Source organism: Scyliorhinus torazame, chromosome 14 (assembly GCF_047496885.1).
Source record: "Scyliorhinus torazame isolate Kashiwa2021f chromosome 14, sScyTor2.1, whole genome shotgun sequence".
Lineage (NCBI taxonomy): Eukaryota > Metazoa > Chordata > Chondrichthyes > Carcharhiniformes > Scyliorhinidae > Scyliorhinus > Scyliorhinus torazame.
Genome location: NC_092720.1, coordinates 179,155,502 through 179,174,015, shown reverse-complemented (window position 1 = coordinate 179,174,015; position 18,514 = coordinate 179,155,502). Strand labels below are relative to the sequence as shown.

Genomic DNA, 18,514 nt, shown 5'->3' with positions numbered 1-18,514 from the left:
CGCCGCATTATAGGAAGGATGTGGAAGCATTGGAAAGGGTGCAGAGGAGATTTACCAGAATGTTGCCTGGTATGGCGGGAAGATCTTATGAGGAAAGGCTGAGGGACTTGAGGCTGTTTTTGTTAGAGAGAAGAAGGTTAAGAGGTGACTTAATTGAGGCATACAAGATGATCAGAGGGTTGGATAGGGTGGACAGTGAGAGCCTTTTTCCTTGGATGGTGATGTCTAGCACGAGGGGACATAGCTTTAAATTGAGGGGAGATAGATATAGGACAGATGTCAGAGGTATGTTCTTTACTCAGAGAGTAGTAAAGGTGTGGAATGCCCTGCCTGCAACAGTAGTGGACTCGCCAACACGAAGGACATTCAAATGGTCATTGGATAGACATATGGACGATAAGGGAATAGTGTAAGATGTGCTTTAGAGTGGTTTCACAGGTCGGCGCAACATCGAGGGCCGAAGGGCCTGTACTGCGCTGTAATGTTCTATGTTCACTGTGCCACCCTAAACCTGAAACTAGCTGCGTGAGCCTGACATGATTGAGTTGGATGGCCAGCCATCATTACTATGATCGTAATGGATGGTGGAGCAGGCTCGAATGGCCGAATGGCTTCCTCCTGCTCCTATTTTTTATGGTTCTACTGGATCACAGATGGACTCTCCCGACGACCCTTCCCAAATAGTTTCTTGATCAGCAGTTTGTGTGGAAACATTTTTTACTTTCAGCAAGCCGATAACCATAGGACAGGTGAAGAAGCATACCAGAAGTGATCCAGTACTGTTAGACGTCATGGACATGCTGCTTTGAGGCAAGGCTTCAGGAGAAAACCCTGAGTTAAAGCCATATTCTACCCGAAGACTTGAGTTATCCGTACAGGCATGTTGCCTCCTCTAGGGAATGAGAGTCATCATTCCACCATTCTTAAGAAAATGTGTATTAAATCAATCACACAAAGGCCACTGTGGTATTGTTACGTTGAAGGAGATAGCCATGAGCTATTTTTGGTGGCTGAGCTAGATGGCGAAATCGAGGAGAAGGCGGGAATATGTTTGTCTTGTGCAAAAGTGAGGAACCTGCTACCATCAGCCCCATTGCAGCCATGGGATTGGCCAGAAGAGGCCTGGCAATGGATACATGTTGATTAGGCCGGACCGTTTGAAGGACGCATGTTTCTCTATTTTATGCTCACTCGAAATGGCCTGAAGTCGCCATCATGAAGTCAGCATCATCAGAGATAACAATTGAGAGATTGGGTGAAATCTTCAGCAGATTTGATTACCCTGAACAACTGATGAGCGATAATGGGGCCGCAGTTCACATCTCAAGAGTTCATAAACTATACGAACTACTTGAATTCAACACATCCAGTCCGCTTCTTATCACCCCGCCACAAATGGGCTGGCAGAACGTTGTGTACAGACAATGAAATATTTGTTGAAGGTAACTAGAGAACAGGGTTCATTGTCGAAATGGTAGAATCAATTCCTGCTCGCGTACAGGAGTACTGTGCACTCAACAACCAAAGTTTCCCCGGCATTGCTAATGGTTAAAATACGTCAACTACGCACAGCATTCGATTTGCTAAAACCACACCAGACAAAATAAATAGTCGAGAAAAAGCAGCAGGTTCAGGTCATATGGTGGGAGAACAAGGTAAAACATTGTGTTTTTCACTAGGGTCAAGATGTTCTGGCAAGAAATTACACAAGTGAAAAGTGGATACCTGTAACCATCTTAGCACAGACAGGACTGGTCTCCTACTCCGTACAAACCTAAGACAAGGTAATATGGAGGAGGCATGCGGATCAACTTTTGGCGACAAGTACCAATCGGCCAAAAGAAGAAATGACAGAGAAGCCAAATCCAGTTGTGCCAAGAGTCGACCTTTACCTTACCGAGAACCGGACACTAACCAAACCAATTGGAGAAAACAGCACCTCAGTTGCGAATCAAACACCAAGTCAATACGTTGCTTCCGGTTAAGATAATCATTACTCTGCGTCTCTAGTTTACTCGTCCAGTGATGGTACCCGATACCACTACTCCATTGCCTCCCATTTATTGTGTTAAGGACCTTTGATTTAAAGGAGGGAGTGTTGTGTAGACATAGTGTTCTTAGTATTTCCTCACAAGCAGCCTTGTAGCTGAACAGGGGCACTTTAAGTGAACGACTGCGTGATTTTGTCGGATGTCACAATACTGCGCAGCCAAACGTGCAGTCTAATATCGCGGCCTGCAGCATTAACATCTTCCAAATAAAGCTCTACGTTTTGATTGAACTGCCAAAGCCTGCAGACTGATCTTGAATAGACCACATGTGGTAATTGTAAAGAGTTGGGCGATATAAAAGCTCAGGAGGCCCTAGAAGTTAAGTTGAACAGTATTTAAGAAACCAACACAAAGTAAAGGCCGCACACCATCGCCTACAGTTCAAAAGCTCCAATCGGAACTACTGATTACGCCGGTCCCAGTCCCACTTTTATTCGGTGGACTTAGGAGCCCCAGCTGGATGGGCCTCCACCCACTAGCGAGGGAAATCATATTCCACGATTTGTTCCCATGGGTCTCCTGAGGGTTATTACAGGTGGCAATTGTAGAGAGTTGGGTTGCAATTTTGGAGAGTTGGGTGAAATTGTGGAGGGTTGAGTGCAAATTGTAGAGAGTTGAGTGCTAATATTGTAGAGAGTTGGGTGAAATTGTGGAGAGCAGGGATTAGGTGGAAGGGTCATATTTCGCCAGTCCTATATTTTATCATCTTCTGAAATGTTCCAAGTCTCTTTTACCCTATATATCCCCCACCAAGATGGCCGACCCAATCTTCCTTTACTAAAATGGCCCAACGCCCTCTCCTTCACCAAGGTGGCCACCCGACATTTTTCCCTTCACTAATATGGCCGACCGGACACTTTCCCTCACCAAGCTGGCCGCTATAGCTCTCCTTCACTTGGATGGCCGCCCCCATCGGACTGATCGGCGCGCGGGCGCGGCGCCACCGCGCGGTCACGTGGGTTAGAGGGCCCGGGGCGGGGGGGTCCTGGCGTCGCCGGGGTGGCCGTGGAACCGCCTGAGGGAGAGAATAAAACATCCCATCCGGGTACAGCCGAGGTGAAAGGTTAAGCTAAGGCCTAGGGGACGAGACCGCAGTCACTTAGGGAAGGTTAAGGGGGAGGGGGAACGGTTGGCTGAGCCCAGCTCCTTGTGTGAGTCATAGAGGCTGAGGGAGAGGTTATCACTGAGCCCCCCCCCCCCCCCCCCCTTCCCCAGCATTACAATTTATATCATATCGTTCACACCATCAGGTGCAATCAGAAGGTCAGTAACTCTCAAGAGCCAGCTCTGCAGATGGGTCATATTGGACTGGATGGCTGGCAAGGGCATGATGGGCCGAGCGGCATCTTCCCATAGAATCCCTACAATGTAGGAGGCTATTTGGCCCATCCAGTCTGCAGCAACCATCTGAAAGAGCCCCCCCAACCCAGGCCCGACATTGGTCCTATCCCTGTAACCCCACTTTTCCTGCACATCTTTTGGATACTGAGGGGTAATTTATCATGGCCAATCCACCTAATCCACACATTGGACTGCGGGAGGAAACCGGAGCACCCGGAGGAAACCCACGCAGACATGGGGAGAACTTGCAAACTACGCAGTCACCCAAGGCCGGAATCACCATGGGTCACTGACGCTGCGGGGTGGCAGTTCTAACCACTGTGTCACCATGCTGCCCGGGCCCCCCTCCCCCTCTGTCCTGTAAAAACTCTGACTCCTATGGCTTGAAACTTTAACTCTGCTTCTCTCTCCACAGTTACAGCTAAACTCACTGAGTTTTCCAGGCACTATTACATTTCTGTTTCGATAGCCCAACCTTCAGAAAGGGAGAAGCAAGCACCCCTACAGCGGCCATTCACCATCCCAGAAGGTCCCAAAGTTTCTCATCGAGCCACCCCTCAAACACTGGGCAACCACAACCCGCCAGGATTGGCCTGTGGACCCTGGAACCTCTTTTGGAATGGAGGTGTGATCAAGCCTCGGTGACCCCTGCAGAAAATTCACTGGGACATTCTTTTTAAAAAAAGATTGCTTAATTTTTTTCCAAACAAGAACACGGGGCGAGGGCAGCACGGTGGCACAGTTTAGCACTGCTGCCTCACGGCGCCGAGGTCCCAGGTTCGATCCTGGCTCTGGGTCACCGTCCGTGTGGAGTTTGTACATTCTCCCTGTGTTTGCGTGGGTTTCGCCCCCACAACCCAAAGATGTGTGTGCAGGGTAGGTGGATTGGCCACACTAAATTGCCCCTTAATTGGAAAAAATTAATTAGGTACTCTCAATTTTTTTTCTAAAAAGATCACAGGGCTGAGAAAAGCTCTGCAAGGTCTGCCAGCATTTATCAGGAGAGAAACTGGAGTTGGAATGGTTCGAGTCCATCGTCTCTTCGTCAGAACATTATTTTCTTCTTGCTTTCTGTCATTTTCATTATCTCCAATTCTCTTCACCAGTTGTGAAAGTATTGAAAATTGAAGGTGGTGGTGTGGGGTTAGGGGACAACACTGTGTTTGACTGGACAGTCAAGCATCGTCTGATTGGGTAAGGAGTCTTATCATTTGCTTTCCGATTGGCTTTAGGAAGGAGGTAAACATCACAAGGATGGATGTGCTGTGGTCGACTAATGGTCAGAGGGCAGGGTGATGGAGTGGGGAGAATCCTATGTGATGAATCCGCCAGGAACGCATTTAATTTTGGTTGGCAATCCCATTCGAAGCACCCTCGTCCTGAAGGAAATGTGGCTGCTACGTGATAATGATCGAATAATTCACTCCTTGGTGATGTTGGTTCAGGGGTAGATACAGGTCAGGGCACCAGGAATAGCTTTTCCCCTGCCATGTGATCTTTCATATTGCTACTCGATAGGGCACATATAATGTCTAATCCTAAAGAAGGCACCTTAAATAGTGCTGTACTTCCTCAGTCCTGCATGATGAGGGGTTGGAGAGGGTTTGGTGTCAGCATTTTGACTTTTGAACTCAAGTCCTGGAGTGAGTTTTGAACCCACAACCTTCAGACACAAAGATGAGTACTACCAACTGAGCCACAGAAAGGAGCTGCGTAGATACTTGCAGCAGGAGAAAATTGCAGGAATATGGAGAGAGAGTGAGCCCAGGAGTGGGATTGCTTTGCAAAAAGACGATTCAGGCTTGATGGATCGCCTTCTGCACCGTTCTGTGGAGTGAAACCACCACTGAACAACGCATCAGATGTTAAACTGAGGCCAGGTCTGCCCTCATGGGTGGATGCAAATCGTCCCACATCACTATGAACTTGTGAATTCGGGATAGACCAAAACTAGGCGGGTGAGGAGGTGCTTGCTTGTACTGGGTGACTCTAAATAAATGCTTGAAAAAGTGTATGAAGATTGGCTCCAGTTCTATCCTTCACCAGCTGGATTTCTGGATTATTAACAATGGCGACAGTGCAGGAAGACACTGTCGAGGTTGACAATTGACCATATAAATGCAAGTTGATGATGTTGCCTGGAACTCTGTTCTTTGCTGCTCAGGATCAGCATCAATGTCACTCTTCCCTGTTCTGTTGACTGGGTTTAATAAATCCACTGTGTCTCATTGACCAGAATCACAGAATACCACAGTGCAGAAGAGCCCTTCCGTCCATCGAATCTGCACCGACGCATGAAAGGCACTGACCTACCCACCTAATCCCACTTGCCAGCACTTGGCCCATAGCCTTGAACGTTAACAGAAACTGGCTTGTACCAAAGATGGGTTCGAACCATGCCACCATACAGTTGAAGCACTCATTTGTGTTGGATGCTGTCCATCAGAAACCCAACAAAACCCTCTGTTTCTGAGTGACGGGCCTTGGCTCGGGTGTAGCGGTTTCAAACCCGAGCCGGAATGTTGTTGGTTCAAATCCCGAGCCAAAAACTTGAGCACAAAATGGAGGCTGACACACCCAGTGCAGCATGGCGGGAGTGCTGACTGTCTTTGGCGTAAGGACTTACGTTTGCTCCCCACCTACCCCACCCCAGAAGGTGACATAAAATATCCCACTGCCGTTAACTTGGAGAAGAATAGGGGGAAATTCTTCATCCCTGAGTGAAGCTCGCTGAGAGAATTGTTGCAGTTGTGTCACATTTGTGGGAGGTTGCTCAACAGGCTGGGCCTATACCACTGGAGTTCGTAGAATGGGAGGTGATCTTCTCGAAACAGAAAAAACCCTGAGGGGCCTTGGCAGGGTGGTTAACGGGTTGGTTCTTTCAGTGGGTGGATACTACCACCCCCACTCCCAGCAATAAAGTTGGAGATGAGGAGAATTTATTTTCTTTTATTGTCGTTGATCTGTGAAATTCTCTTACCCAGAAAACAGTGGAGGCTGAATCAAGACTGAATTTGACAGATTTTTAATAGTCAAGAGAGTTGAGGGTCATGGTGGGGGGGGGGGGGGGGGGAGAGAGAGAGAGAGAGAGTCAGGAAGGGGATATTGTGGCAACAACCAGATCTTAAGGAAGACCAGAACAGGGTCAAATGGCCGAATGGCCTACTCTTGCTCTTCAGTCTGACTACTGTGCACAAAATGGCTGCTGTGTTGACCACATTAAAATGGCAGCCACACTTCAGACAGGCATTTAGCTATGAAACGCTTTGCGGTGTTCTGAAGTCCAGAAGTGAGGGTCTTAACTTTTATTGAACCTTTTTACCGAGTCTCACTTCCACTGTGATCTGATTTCTCCTAGGCAAAGATTATGGCTTTTCAGCCCTGTGAAGAATATCAGTGGCTGCCCCACATCAAGGGATTGTTTTGAAGATTCCCCGCCTGGAGGTGAGTACCTGTGGGAGGTGACATAAGCCTCTAAGGTGAGACAGTCCCCAGGTGGGGCTGAATTAGTTGATTCAACAGTGACAGATACTTGTGGACAGTGTACAGGGAATTTTACTCTGTATCTAACCCCGTGCTGTACCTGTTCTGGGAGTGTTAGAGGGGGACAGTGTAGAGGGAGCTTTACTCTGTATCTAACCCCGTGTTGTACCTGTTCTGGGAGTGTTAGAGGGGGACAGTGTAGAGGGAGCTTTACTCTGAATCTAACCCCATGCTCTACCTGTCCCGGGTATGTTTGATGGGGCAGTGTAGAGGGAGCTTTATTCTGTCAAACCCCGTGCTATAATTGTCGTGGGGGTGTTTGATGGGGACAGTGTAGAGGGACCTTTACTCTGTATCTAACCCTGCGCTGTACCTGTCCTGGGAGTGTTTGATGGGGACAGTGTAGAGGGAGCCTGACTCTGTATATAACCCCGAGCTGTACCTGTTCTGGGAGTGTTTGAAAGGACGGTGTAGCAGGAACTTCACTCTAACCTGAAGAGTCAGTTTCACTGTGCAAAAAACATTTCATTAGTTTTGCTCACTGGACGGTGGCACAGTGCTGTAAGGGTTAGCACTGCTGCCTCACGGCACCGAGGACCCGGATTCGATCCCGGCTCTGGGAAACTGTCCGTGTGGAGTTTGCAAATTCTTCCCGTGTCTGTGTGGGTCTCCCCCTCAGAACCCAAAGATGTGCAGGGTAGGTGGATTGGCCACGTTAAATTTCCCCCTTAATTGGAACAAAAAAGAAATTGAGTATTCTAAATTTATTTATAAAAAGGTTTTGCTCATTGGTTTTCAGTGTGCGCTATTGCTCTCCAGGTTGATAAGGATTCGTGTGACGTTGGCTGAGCGTGTGATGGAGATTGAAAAGCTGGTGCAAACAGCCGAGAGCCTGGAGAACATCATGGTGCGATGCTTCGGGCCCCATGGACGTCAGGTGCTGTTGGTCAGAGACACTGGAGATATCCTCATCACCAAGGATGGCTGCAGAATATTGGAGTCACTGCTGCTGGAACATCCTGCTGCCAGGTCAGTCCGCAAGCTCAGCTCTGACCTCTTCTTTAATACCCTCAATTCTAGTGTCCCTGTTTGCATCAAGGTCCTGTAGTGTAATATGGATTAGATACAGATTAAAGCTTCCTTTAACCTGGGTTAGGCGGTGGGGTTTAAGGGGTGAAGTTTAAGGGGGTGGAGGGTTAAGGGAGTGGGGGTTTAGGGTGTGGGCTTTAGGGGTGAGGGTTAGGGGTTGAGGAGGTTTATGGCTTAGGGGGTGGAGGTATAGGGGGTGAGAATTTAGGGTGAAGTTATAATTATCTTTATTGTCACAAGTAGGCTTACATTAACACTGCAATGAAGTTACTGCGAAAAGCCCCTAGTCGCCACATTCCGGAGTCTGTTCGGGTACAGAGGGAGAATTCAGAATGTCTAATTCACCTAACAGCACATCTTTCGAGACTTGTGGGAGGAAACCGGAGCACCCGGAGGAAACCCACGCAAACATGGGGAGAACGTGCAGACTCCGCACAGATAGTGACTCAAGCCGGGAATCGAACCTGGGACCCTGGTGCTGTGAAGCAACAGTGCGAACCACCGTGCTACAATGCCACCTGGTGTTGAGGGTTAATGGTGAGGTTTAGGAGTTGGGGGTTTAAGGTGCTGGTGTTTAGGGAGCAGTGTTTAGGGGTGGGGTTTACAGAATGGGTGTTTTGGGTGAGATTTTGGGGATGGGGGGGGGGGTTTACAGAATGGGGGTTTTGAATGAGGTTTTGGGGTTTTGGGGGTTGGAGTGGGGTTTGGGGATGTTGGTTTTGGGTATGGGGGTTAAGGGGTGACATTTAGGGAGGGATGTTTAGGGCTGGGTGGTTTAGGGTGAGGATAAGGGGTTGCATTTGCGTGGGGAAGGTTTAGGGGATGGGAGATTGAAGATGGGAGTTGGGGATGGGGGGGTTTAGAGCATGGGAGTTTGGGGATGGGAGTTGGGGATGGGGGGTTTAGAGGATGGAGATGGGGATGGGGGGGGGATTTAGAGGATCGGAGTTGGGGATGGGGGGCTTAGAGGATGGGATATCAGGGATGTGAGTTAGGGATGGGAGGGCTAAGAGGATGGGAGTTGGGGATCGGGGGATTTAGAGGATGGGAGTTGGGGTTGGGGGGTTTAGAGGATGGGATATCAGGGATGTGGGTTAGGGATGGGGGTTTAGAGGATTGGAGTTGGGGGATGGGATTTGGGGATGGGGGGTTTAGAGGATGGGAGTTGGGGATGGGGGGGGTGGTTTAGAGGATGGGAGTTTGGGGATGGGAGTTGGGGATGGGGAGGTTTAGAGGATGGGAGTTTGGAGATGGGAGTTGGGGATGGGGGGGTTAGAGGATGGGAGTTGGGGATGGGGGGTTTAGAGGATGGGAGTTGGGGATGGGGGGGTGGTTTAGAGGATGGGAGTTTCGAGATGGGAGTTGGGGATGGGGAGGTTTAGAGGATGGGAGTTTGGAGATGGGAGTTGGGGATGGGGGGGGTTAGAGGATGGGAGTTGGGGATGGGGGGGTTTAGAGGATGGGAGTTGGGGATGGGGGGCGGTTTAGAGGATGGGAGTTGGGGATGGGGAGGTTTAGAGGATGGGAGTTTGGAGATGGGAGTTGGGGATGGGGGGGTTAGAGGATGGGAGTTGGGGATGAGGGGGGTTTATAGGATGGGAGTTTAGGGATGGGAGTTGGAGATTGGGGGGTTTAGAGGACGGGAGTTTGGGGATGGGAGTTGGGGATGGGGGGGTTTAGAGGATGGGAGTTGGGGATGGGGGGTTTAGAGGATGGGAATTGGGGATGGGGATTTAGAGGATGGGAGATGGGATATCAGGGATGAGAGTTAGGGATGGTAGTTTAGAGGATTGGAGTTGGGGGATGGGAGTTGGGGATGGGGGGCTTTAGAGGATGGGAGTTGGGGATGGGGGGGTTTAGAGGATGGGAGTTGGGGACGGGGGGGCGGGTTTAGGGAATGGGAGTTGGGGATGGGGAGTTTAGAGGATGGGAGTTGGGGATGGGGGGGTTTAGAGGATGGGAGTTTGGGGATGGGAGTTGGGGATGGGGGTTTTAGAGGATGGGAGTTGGGGATGGGGGGGTTTAGAGGATGGGAGTTGGGGATGGGGGGGTTTAGAGGATGGGAGTTTGGGGATGGGGGGGTTTAGAGGATGGGAGTTTGGGGATGGGGGGTTTAGAGGATGGGAGTTGGGGATGGGGGGGGTTAGAAGATGGGAGTTGGGGATGGGGGGGTTTAGAGGATGGGAGTTTGGGGATGGGGGGTTTAGAGGATGGGAGTTGGGGATGGGGGGTTTAGAGGATGGGAGTTGGGGATGGGGGGGTTTAGAGGATGGGAGTTGGGGATGGGGGGTTCAGAGGATGGGAGTTGGGGATGGGGGGTTTACAGGATGGGAGTTGGCGATGGGGGGTTTAGAGGATGGGAGCTGGGGTTGGGGAATGGAGGTGGGGATGGGGGGGGTTTAGAGGATGGGAGTTGGGGATGGGGGGGTTTAGAGGATGGGAGATGGGGATGGGGGGTTTAGAGGTTGGGAGTTGGGGATGGGGGTTGGGGATGGGAGTTTGGGGATGTGAGTTGGGGATGGGGGGAGGTTTAGAGGATGGGAGTTGGGGATGGGGAGATTTAGAGGATGGGAGTTGGGGATGGGGGGGTTTAGAGGATGGGAGTTGGGGATGGGGAGGTTTAGAGGATGGGAGTTGGGGATGGGGGGGTTTAGAGGATGGGGGTTGGGGATGGGGGGGGGTTTAGAGGATGGGAGTTGGGGTTGGGGATGGGGGGGTTTAGAGGATGGGAGTAGGGGATGGGGGGGTTTAGAGGATAGGAGTTGGGGATGGGGAGGTTTAGAGGATGGGAGTTGGGGATGCGAGTTGGGGATGGGGAGGTTTAGAGGATGGGAGTTGGGGATGAGAGTTGGGGATGGGGGGGTTTAAAGGATGGGAGTTGGGGATGGGGGTGTTTAGAGGATGGGAGTTGGGGATGTTTAGAGGATGGGAGTTGGGGATGGGGGGGTTTAGAGGATGGGAGTTGGGGATGGGTGGGTTTAGAGGATGGGAGTTGGGGATGGGGGGGTTTAGAGGATGGGAGTTGGGGATGCGAGTTGGGGATGGGGAGGTTTAGAGGATGGGATGGGGGTTGGGGATGGGGGGTTTAGAGGATGGGAGTTGGGGATGGGGGGGTTTAGAGGATGGGAGTTGGGGATGGGGGTGTTTAGAGGATGGGAGTTGGGGATGGGGGGGTTTAGAGGATGGGAGTTGGGGATGGGGGGGTTTAGAGGATGGGAGTTGGGGATGGGAGTTGAGGATGGGGGAGTTTAGAGGATGGGAGTTGGGGATGGGGGGGGTTTAGAGGATAGGAGTTGTGGATGGGGGGTTTTAGAGGATGGGAGTTGGGAATGGGGGGGTTTAGAGGATGGGAGTTGGGGATGGGGGGTTTTGAGGATGGGAGTTGGGGATGGGGGGGTTTAGAGGATGGGAGTTGGGGATGGGGGGTTCAGAGGATGGGAGTTGGGGATGGGGGGTTTAGAGGATGGGAGTTGGCGATGGGGGGTTTAGAGGATGGGAGCTGGGGATGGGGGGGTTTAGAGGATGGGAGATGGGGATGGGGGGTTTAGAGGTTGGGAGTTGGGGATGGGGGTTGGGGATGGGAGTTTGGGGATGTGAGTTGGGGATGGGGGGGTTTTGAGGATGGGAGTTGGGGATGGGGGGGTTTAGAGGATGGGAGTTGGGGATGGGGGGTTCAGAGGATGGGAGTTGGGGATGGGGAGATTTAGAGGATGGGAGTTGGGGATGGGGGGGGTTTAGAGGATGGGAGTTGGGGATGGGGAGGTTTAGAGGATGGGAGTTGGGGATGGGGGGGTTTAGAGGATGGGAGTTGGGGATGGGGGGGGTTTAGAGGATGGGAGTTGGGGTTGGGGATGGGGGGGTTTAGAGGATGGGAGTAGGGGATGGGGGGGTTTAGAGGATAGGAGTTGGGGATGGGGAGGTTTCGAGGATGGGAGTTGGGGATGCGAGTTGGGGATGGGGAGGTTTAGAGGATGGGAGTTGGGGATGAGAGTTGGGGATGGGGGGTTTAGAGGATGGGAGTTGGGGATGGGGGTGTTTAGAGGATGGGAGTTCGGGATGGGAGTTGGGGATGGGGGGGTTTAGAGGATGGGAGTTTAGAGGATGGGAGTTGGGGATGTTTAGAGGATGGGAGTTGGGGATGGGGGGGTTTAGAGGATGGGAGTTGGGGATGGGGGGGTTTAGAGGATGGGAGTTGGGGATGGGGGGGGTTTAGAGGATGGGAGTTGGGGATGCGAGTTGGGGATGGGGAGGTTTAGAGGATGGGATGGGGGTTGGGGATGGGGGGTTTAGAGGATGGGAGTTGGGGATGGGGGGGTTTAGAGGATGGGAGTTGGGGATGGGGGTGTTTAGAGGATGGGAGTTGGGGATGGGGGGGGTTTAGAGGATGGGAGTTGGGGATGGGGGGGTTTAGAGGATGGGAGTTGGGGATGGGGGGGTTTAGAGGATGGGAGTTGGGGATGGGGGGTTTTAGAGGATAGGAGTTGTGGATGGGGGGTTTTAGAGGATGGGAGTTGGGAATGGGGGGGTTTAGAGGATGGGAGTTGGGGATGGGGAGGTTTAGAGGATGGGAGTTGGGGATGGGGGGGTTTAGAGGATGGGAGTTGGGGATGGGGGGTTTTAGAGGATGGGAGTTGGGGATGGGGGGGTTTAGAGGATGGGAGTTGGGGATGGGGAGGTTTAGAGGATGGGAGTTGGGGATGGGGGGTTTAGAGGATGGGAGTTGGGGATGGGGGGTTTAGAGGATGGGAGTTGGGGATGCGAGTTGGGGATGGGGAGGTTTAGAGGATGGGAGTTGGGGATGGGGGGTTTAGAGGATGGGAGTTGGGGATGGGGGGGTTTAGAGGATGGGAGTTTGGGGATGGGGGGTTTATAGAATGGGATATCAGGGATGTGAGTTAGGGGTGGGGGTTTAGAGGATTGGAGTTGCGGAATGTGAGTTCGGGTGGGGGGTTTATTGCTGATTCTCTTTGACGAGTTATGGCCTTTAGCTGAAAGTTTTCTGTCTTTCCCCATTGCAGGTTGATGGTTCAGTGTGTGTCGGCTCACTGCAGCCTCGCCGGAGACGGAGCCAAGTCCTTCATCCTGTTGCTGGCCGCCATGCTGCGGGCATCGCGTGCGGAGATTGGAGATGGGCTGCCCGCCCACCATGGGGCCCAGCGACTCTGGCTAGCTCGAGGGCTGGCCAAGCTGGTGCAGGAGGTGCTGGAACCGGTACTGGCGAGGCACCTGGCCCCCCGCTGCGGCTCAGCCCTCTGCCTCTCCAGCGGGCACCCCCTCCTGCCCAGGGAACAGGCCGCTCGGGTCCTGGCTGCCTACTTCGGGGGCAAGGTCAGCCCGTCCCACACCCCCTTCCTGACACAGCTGGCCTGCGACTTCCTCCAGCGCCTGGGGGATGGGGAGATGGAGCCGGCCCTGAACTTGGCAGCAAACTGCTTCCCCGGCCTGCACGTTACAGTGCCCGGCTTGCCCGTGGGCAGCAGCAGGGTGCTGGAGGGGCTGCTGCTGAGCCGGGGCTTCTCACTGCTCTGTGGCCAGGGTGAGACTAGAGTTCTGGTTGTAGACGGTAGCCTGCTACCCCCTCTGACCGAGGCTGGTTACACCCTGCAGCTGGAGTCGGCTGCCGGGCTGGCGGAGGCTCGGGACTGGGCACGAGCCAGGGCGGAGGAGGCCCTGGCCCGCCTGCGGGCCCTGGGGGTGGGGCTGTTGCTATCGGGGTCCCGGCAACCGGCCTGCGTGCTGGAACTGGCCCGCCGGCAGGGCCTCTCGGTGGTGGACTGCCTACCGGACGAGGACCTGTGCCTGGTCAGGAGGTTGACGGGGGTGGGACCACTCTCCCAGGTGGCGGATGCCCGGCCAGCAGACACCGTGCCCGCCGGTTTTGCCAGACCGGCCCCTCTTGGGACCCATGAGCAGGTCCTGGTGGGTTTCCTGGGCTGCTGCGGCTTGCGAGCCCACTCCCTGGCAGTATGCGCGCCTGCCCTGGGGCTGGCAATGCAACACCGTGATGCCATCCACGGTGCTTTCAAACTGTTGAGGTTCCTGCTGCCCCACCCTGGGCATCACGATAGAGAGAGCAAGAAACTGTGGACAGGGGACCTGGAGAAAGGGAGCGAGAGACAGGGAACTGGAGACCTGGAGAGAGAGAGTGGAAAACAGGGAACTGGGAATCTGGCTAAAGGGGGCATGAGACAGGAAACTGGAAACCTGGAGAGAGGGAGCGAGAGACAGGAAACTGGAGATCTGGAGAGAGAGAGTGAGAGACAGGAGACTGAGGACCTGAAGATAGGGAGCGAGATACGAGGGACGAGAGACTTTGGACAAGAGTGCGAGAAACAGGGAATGTGGGAGCCAGGCAAAGCCGAGGATCTAACTGAGGGCATGCTGGGCACTGGAGGTAAGGGTGGGAAGCACCATCAGCCAGTAGACCAACTAGCTCGGCGAGAGCCCTGGGAGCTGAGCGAATGTGAACTGCCAGCTGGTAGGGTACTGCCCCCAGGTGGCACCTTCGAGTTCCTGATGCATCACTACCTCCAGCGAGAGGCCGACAGCCAACAGCAGCCTGACGTGAGGGCGGCGTGCAGGATTGTTGCGGACGCCTTGCTTAATGTCCCCAGGCACCTTCACCCAAGGGCAGACCGAGGCAGGGACTTCCTCCAGGCCCACACCAATTTTGCAGCCAATCTTCGGGAGCAGGGAGTTCCGGCAGTGGTTGACGGGCCCCTAGAGGTGGTGGCTGCCAAGCAGTGCCTGCTGGTTTCCGTGATCCGGTGCTTGAGGCGCCTGCTAGCCATCGACCGTGTCATCGCTGTCCGCGGCAAGCTCGGGAACAAACTGCCGACCGGAAGTGAGGTGGCAGAGTAAACCAGCTGCGGGGGCACCCATCACCCTGAGCTGTTGGTCTTCTGGAGAATCTGTCACTTTGAGAGCCCTGTCACCGTTGCCAGCTCCATCTCCGGGAGAGGCATACGTCACCCGGGCAACCCATCACCGTCAGAACTATGTCACCGGGGGACTCCATCACAGGGAGAGCTAATCACCGCGAGCCCCTTCACCTGGAGTGCCAATCACTGAGTCATCACCGGGAGCGCCAATTACCACGTGTCATCACCGGGAGCGCCAATCACCAAGAGCCCCGTCACCGAGAAAGTCGTCACCGGGAGCACCTATCACAGAGAGCCGTCACACTTTTGTGTTGCTAAAAAGCTGCCATTCCATCGTATCACACAGCACGGAAGACATTTCGGCCCATCATGCCTGCCTCTTTGAAAGGCCTATTCAAACAGTCTAGTTCTGCTGCTCTTTCCCGATACCCCTGCTCACCTTGCCAACTATTTCTCCAACTCACTGGAATTTTCGGAAGACCTGTTGAAACGTGCGAGCTGAAACCCAAAAGCGATTTCTTCTCTCCCATTCTTGAAGGTTATTAGAATATTTAAAACACGGGTCACTCCGCACCTTTAACAGCGGAGTAGATGCGACTTGAGAAGTCTGTTCAAGGAGACATGGCAGTGGTATGAAACACATGATCAGAGTATGATGCTCAGAATGATCGTTACTGAGACGAGTGCATGGATTGATTGTCATCACTGGGAGTGCCAATCACGGAGAGTCATCAGTTGGAGTGGCAATCACCGAGAGCGCCAATTACCAAGAGCCCCGTCACCGAGAAAGTCGTCACCGGGAGCACCTATCACAGAGAGCCGTCACACTTTTGTGTTGCTAAAAAGCTGCCATTCCATCGTATCACACAGCACGGAAGACATTTCGGCCCATCATGCCTGCCTCTTTGAAAGGCCTATTCAAACAGTCTAGTTCTGCTGCTCTTTCCCGATACCCCTGCTCACCTTGCCAACTATTTCTCCAACTCACTGGAATTTTCGGAAGACCTGTTGAAACGTGCGAGCTGAAACCCAAAAGCGATTTCTTCTCTCCCATTCTTGAAGGTTATTAGAATATTTAAAACACGGGTCACTCCGCACCTTTAACAGCGGAGTAGATGCGACACTTGAGAAGTCTGTTCAAGGAGACATGGCAGTGGTATGAAACACATGATCAGAGTATGATGCTCAGAATGATCGTTACTGAGACGAGTGCATGGATTGATTGTACAGATTTCTGTTGGTCAGCTAGTGTCTGACACATACGCAGTCTTATAAACACAAGCAGGTGCTTGCGCACATACATGCATACGGATGTTTGCACACACCGGTATTATACATACATGCATAGCACACACATCTGGATGTTCGCGCACATACGGGTGTTCGCACATAGACAACTGGGTGTTCGCACACATCTGGAGGCGAGTGCTTGCATACACACAACTGGATGTTGACAGACACACAGGCAGGTGCTTGCGTGCACTCAAACACACAGGTGTCTCACACACACAGGCAGCTGCCAGACATGCACACAGGCAGGTGCTTGTGCACACACACATGGGTGAAACTCAAAGGCAGTGGTTGCACACAGAAACGCACAAAAACGTGAGCGTGACCATATGCTTCAAACTCCAATTCAAACCAAGTTGAGACAAAAGTTAAGATAGTGTTGGTGCACACAATTCATCCCTATGCTATTCATATTCCTCCCCACCCAACTCCACCCAACTCCACTTAACTGAGAGTTTAGGCATGTCTTGCTTAAAGGCCCCTTGTGGGTGTGGTCAGGGGTACTGCTGCCATTAAACCATGGCTGGCGCTGGGAATGCGGGGGTCAGGATGAGAGTCAGGTTTGCAGGGTGAGCTGGATATAATAATCTTAGTGTCACAAGTAGGCTTACATTAACACTGCAATGAAGTTACTGTGAAAATCCTCTAGTTGCCACACTCCGACACCTGTTCGGGTACACTGGGAGAATTCAGAATGTCCAATTCACCTAACAAACATGTCTTTCGGGACTTGTGGGAGGAAAGAGGAGCCTCCGTTGGAAACACACGAAGACCCAGGGAGAACGTGCAGACTCCGCACAGTCAGTGACCCAAGCCGGGAATCGAACCTCGGTCCCTGGCGCTGTGAAGCAACAGTGCTAACCACTGAGCTACCCATATGAGTGAGGTGAAGGACACTCCCCTGGTGTCAATTCCACTTCACATTAAAAAGAAGCCTTTACCTTCTGGCCACATTGGATTGGCCTGACAGCCGAGCATGAGAATATTGGTGTTCAGTGATTTACAGATAGAAAGTCGCCTTCCCTGGCTCTTTAACAAGCTTCTTTAAAGTGCTTAACAAGCCGTTAATTGGGACCGAGCGGGTTGCCAACCCCACTGCCGTCCCGGAGACAATGGGACAATGATCCAGGAACACTAATTCCGAACAGCGTGACCACCTCAGTTCCAACCCTGGTGGACAATCAAAAATACTGGTACCATTATCAGAAACTCTCCAGACAAGTGAGGCACAGACTCAGCTTTATTCAGAAGATTTCAGTCGATTGAGTTTATTGACAATGTTTTGATAATAAAAATTACACAATTGTACAGCGAGTTGTCAGAGCATTCGTATCGAGGCACCAGAGGCACAGGAAATAGCGTGGGTTCCAGAGTGGATCTGCTCAACAGGGAAACCTGCCCCAGAATCATAAGCTGCCGTCAATACCCAGTTTTAGAAACAAGTTCCCAGAGATAGTGGGGTGTGCTGCGGATCGCTGGTCTGGTTTGTAGGGCAATGTGAATCATAGTTCAGATGACCTTCGCAGGCTTGGATTTCCCATCACAAACGTCCTCTGATTAATACCCCAGAGTGAGCTCGCTGACTGCCAAAGTTCACCGCGGTGGTTCAGAGGGTTGACCCAGTGAGCCTCGAGTTCGGCCCCATTTTATGCCGAGTGGGGAACATCAGGGCCGGGTTCCTGTCCCCACTGATCCTCACCTTTCCTCGATAGTATTCCTCGATAGTACACATCTGACCAGGGTACGACCATACGTTCCTGTTACACCGGCGACAGTCAGGTGATACCCGCTGTGCAGGCAACGCTGGTGAATAGGCACTTGAGAGGGAAGGGGGAGGGTGGCTGTCAGGGAACAGGTTTCTAATGAGCTGCGGGATCCACTAGCCAAATCCCATCAAGATGTCCCGGTGCTGCCAGTTCCGGCCATTTGTTCTCTCGGCTTCCTGTACTTTGTTTGAACGTCACATGAAAAGCCCTCCTGGAACAGAAATTGCACAAATGCTATTAGTTGAGGATCCTTCCTTTTACCACGAGCCCGGATCTAATTTCCAGCAGAATATATACAAACGAGGAGCAGGAGTTTGGCCATTCTGCCCCTTGAGCCTGCTCCACTATTTAATAATCCAAGGCTGATCTGACAGTAACCTCAAATCTGCATCCTGGCTAACCCCCCGATAACCTATCATCACTCATTGCTCACCAAGAATCTGTCCACCTCTGCCTTAAAGATATGCAAAGACCCTGCATCCACCGCCATTTCAGGGAGTCCCAAAGAATCACGATCCCTCAGAAAATATTTGACCTCATCTCAGTTTTAAATGACCAACCTCTTATTTTTAAACAGTGACCCCTAGTTCCAGATACTCCCACAAAAGGAATC

General features: G+C 52.3%; 2 protein-coding genes across 8 annotated transcripts in view; one reads left to right on the top strand and one right to left on the bottom strand.

Moving 5' to 3' along the window:
• Window positions 1-3,024: 3,024 nt before the first annotated feature.
• On the top strand, window positions 3,025-17,443 carry bbs10 (Bardet-Biedl syndrome 10). Of its 4 annotated transcripts, none has more exons than XM_072475239.1 (4): window positions 3,025-3,107; window positions 6,751-6,836; window positions 7,695-7,904; window positions 12,983-17,443. In XM_072475239.1, the coding sequence occupies exons 3-4, from the start codon at window positions 7,732-7,734 to the stop codon at window positions 14,823-14,825; spliced, it is 2,016 nt and encodes a 671-aa protein (XP_072331340.1). In that variant the 5' UTR covers window positions 3,025-3,107; window positions 6,751-6,836; window positions 7,695-7,731; the 3' UTR covers window positions 14,826-17,443. The 4 variants fall into 4 exon arrangements, with proteins under 4 accessions (XP_072331340.1, XP_072331343.1, XP_072331341.1 ...); XM_072475242.1 differs by having other exon boundaries at window positions 3,036-3,096; XM_072475240.1 differs by lacking the exon at window positions 3,025-3,107 and adding an exon at window positions 3,118-3,314.
• The window catches only part of hsd17b8 (hydroxysteroid (17-beta) dehydrogenase 8), a 65,611-nt gene continuing 64,471 nt past the window's right edge, over window positions 17,375-18,514 (bottom strand). For all 4 annotated transcript variants that reach the window (XM_072475243.1, XM_072475247.1, XM_072475245.1 and 1 more), the window contains one exon: window positions 17,375-18,112. In XM_072475243.1, coding sequence (XP_072331344.1) covers window positions 18,096-18,112 — 17 coding nt within the window. In that variant the 3' untranslated portion in view covers window positions 17,375-18,095. The remainder of the gene's footprint in view (window positions 18,113-18,514) is intronic.

Coding starts and splice junctions, on each gene's coding strand:
- bbs10 (XM_072475239.1), top strand. CDS start 7,732: ATGGAGATTGAAAAGCTGGTGCAAACAGCCGAGAGCCTGGAGAACATC. Junction 7,905..12,982: donor CTGGAACATCCTGCTGCCAG/GTCAGTCCGCAA, acceptor TCCCCATTGCAG/GTTGATGGTTCAGTGTGTGT.